At 38.2% G+C, this 2,952-nt stretch overlaps 1 protein-coding gene across 1 annotated transcript in view; it reads right to left on the minus strand.

Moving 5' to 3' along the window:
* Positions 1-2,946, minus strand: part of LOC105888432 (alpha-1-macroglobulin-like) — a gene marked incomplete at its 3' end in the record, with an annotated part of 4,304 nt that extends 1,358 nt beyond the window's left edge. The window contains exons 1-4 of the mRNA XM_012814053.1: positions 2,857-2,946; positions 1,112-1,298; positions 204-357; positions 7-59 (exon numbers count right to left, since the gene is read on the minus strand). Coding sequence (XP_012669507.1) covers positions 7-59; positions 204-357; positions 1,112-1,298; positions 2,857-2,939 — 477 coding nt within the window. The remainder of the gene's footprint in view (positions 1-6; positions 60-203; positions 358-1,111; positions 1,299-2,856) is intronic.
* Between the last annotated feature and the right edge of the window lie 6 nt (positions 2,947-2,952).

A 2,952-nucleotide genomic window follows, 5' to 3' on the forward strand; every position in this document is an offset into this window, starting at 1 on the left:
ACTCACCATTTCATCCACAGGGCGAAAATTGACATCCATAGAGACAATGCGGAATTTCACTGAAAGACAGAGATTTTCCTATGAAATCCACAATGAGAACCCAGGCTATTAACAGCATGCCAGAATGTCCAAGATTGCAGCATAAAGGAATAATGAAGCTCCTCCCTCCCCTAAAGCTTCCTTGCTCATTTGGCTCCTTTTACCTGTTTGTTCTGGTTTATAAATGGGTTTGTCTGTCTGGACAAAGACTGGGTTCCATATTTTGGTTATTTTCATTGGTTTCCTCTTTATGAAATGCAGAGTTGGACCCTTCACCTCAACAGCAATGAACGCTGGGGAATATGGTGACTCTGGACTCTGTAAAACAGACATGAACTGAAGAATGGTCTCTGACTCATTCATTTCCAATGTCTCTGCCTTTATGGTTTTCTGTTTTCCTGGTTAGTCCTTGTGAATTAGTAAGGGACAAAGTCAAGCATTATGCCCCTGTTTTATAAGTAGATAATTAGGATTGTGAAATGTGATGGTAACAATTCACTGATTTGATCAAAGGAGGAAATATACTTGGAATGAAATGAACTAATTCTTCAATTCAGCCATGACAGTAAATGAAATGGGGTGCATGCCTTTCACAGCAATATGGTGGAACTAAAATAATTATCAAATTTTATTTTTCAAAAGTCAACAACAAATAACTTTATAGATTATCATTTGTAGTGAGCCGGCATGATTAAGTATTTAAGTAATAAAAGGACAATACATCAATCACCAACCATCTGCAATCATAGATGAGTTATTTGACTTTATGAATCTCAGTGTTTATATCTGTAATGGCATGAATATGACTTACCTCAGAGATTTACCTTAAGAGCAAATTAAATCCTTGGTATAGCTAGTGTTACCTTTCATATGTTGCACTAGAAATGTTTATAAATATTATGTGCACATATTAGGTACAACTGTCTGTCTTAGAATCTAATTTGAAATTCATTCTGTATTCCTCATTTTCCTTCATTATACATTTTTTATTTTTTTTTAAGGGGTCAAAACACAAGGTATCCAATATGGTCTCTCTTTACCCCTTGCCCTTATCCTAAGGAGTGACACTTACAATGAAGGGGCTGCAGTAGAAAGAGTTTCTCTCAGTCACCAGGTCTGTGAGGAGATTCCTACTCTCCTGTGCTCCATACTCTAGAGTCACATTCAGTGTCACGCTCTCATTCAGGTGATTAAGGAAGACACAGGCCTTTGCAGGAACTCCGGTGTAGAGCTCTGATGGGACCAGCACCATGTACTGCCTGTGAAGAGGGATCTGTATCAATCATAGTAGGGTTAGGGGAGGGGAAATGGGTGGGTGGGTGGAGGGAGGGTGATTGGTGGGGTCATCTCTATGGTTTATCTTACAAGGATACAAGTGAGTCTTTCTAAAAGCAGAGTATGAATTTCTTAATAACTAAGAAAATGACACAAAGGCTATATTAACCGGTTTGATGAGAGTATTTCGAATTGTATATGAAAACACCACACTGTACCCTGTGATTGCATTAATGTACACAGCTATAATTTAATAAATAAAAAAAAATCATGGAGGGGTTAAAAAGACATCATTATTGTGGCTGTTTTGTAGATAATCCTTGCTATTGTCACCTATTAGAGAACACAGCCAGATTTCAGCAGAAGATTATGCTTCAAAGCCCAACTCAAATGACCTGGGGAACTCAGAAAATCCCAAATTAAACATCGACATGCTTCTCTTGTGAAAATATTTACCTTCATAGTATGAGAAGATCTGTTAATAGCCATGGGTAAGCAATCTGAGAGTTATTCTATATTTTGGATAGATATTTACAAAAAGTGAATTAATCAAAAAATTATCAAAAGTGTTGAGAACATGTCTACATGTGGTCCCCACTTTCATATGGATGATACCACAAATCTCTTTGTTCCAGGAAACACTAGAAAAATAACATTTAATGCACAGGGAGGAGCTGAATTGCTTTTCACTACAGCTCTGGAAGCAATCTTGTCTTGTCTTTGTTTAACTCTCTGGTGATTGAAGATGAGGCTAGGCTAATTACCCAATACATTACCACATTCACTAATGTGCACCACATACCACTCTCCTGCCATTGCTTGGCGTTCACTTACAATCACCCAAGTAGGCTGCACTTTGTGATGCTGTATATTTGCACACACTTCCCTCTCTTCCTCAGTGTCCTTGTCTATCTGAAAAACTTCCGTTGCCTTATGAGATTTAACTCAAAAACCACTTTCTCTGTGCATAATTTGGTGATGCCTGCTCCCTTACCTTGGGCTTGGGTTTTCTTTGCAAGTATTCTTACAGATTCCTGAAATGTCTGCTTTTATTGTTGTGTTATATTTAATTCTCTGTGTATCATTTCTCTACTTTTTCTATACTGTGAGACATGGAGGGCAGGCTCTGAAATTTGTTAATCTTTATATTCCCAAGGCCTAATGCTAGCTCCTAAACATTTGCTGAGAGACTGAATGAACTGACACACAAATCTTGGCAATCCTTGACTTGGGGAAAACACAGACACGGAGACATTTTGCAGTGGTCAAGAGGCTGACGGCCATTTTATGAACTGATAAAATATGTTTCTTTTTCTGGTAGGAATTCTATATTCTTACTTGGTAAATGTTTTACAAAGGTTACTGCCCCCCATCTTTGAGTTTTCTAGAATTGGAGTATATCTCTTTCCATGTGAGCAACAATAACCGGCTGACCCTTCAACAATAGAAAATTAAATTGCAAGAGAAATCAGGAAATAATGATCAAGGAGATAACAGTAGGAAAGAAGAAGGAAGGTAGAATTTCCTGGAAATATTGCTTACGGTTCTGCAGCAGCTGAAGCATCACTGGGAAGGAGCAGAAAAAGTAGAATCAAGACCGGTTTGGGCAGTTGCTTTTCCCTCATGGTGTGGAGAGGG

The sequence above is a fragment of the Otolemur garnettii genome, unplaced genomic scaffold, assembly GCF_000181295.1.
Source record: "Otolemur garnettii isolate 467f Iridium unplaced genomic scaffold, OtoGar3 scaffold01307, whole genome shotgun sequence".
Lineage (NCBI taxonomy): Eukaryota > Metazoa > Chordata > Mammalia > Primates > Galagidae > Otolemur > Otolemur garnettii.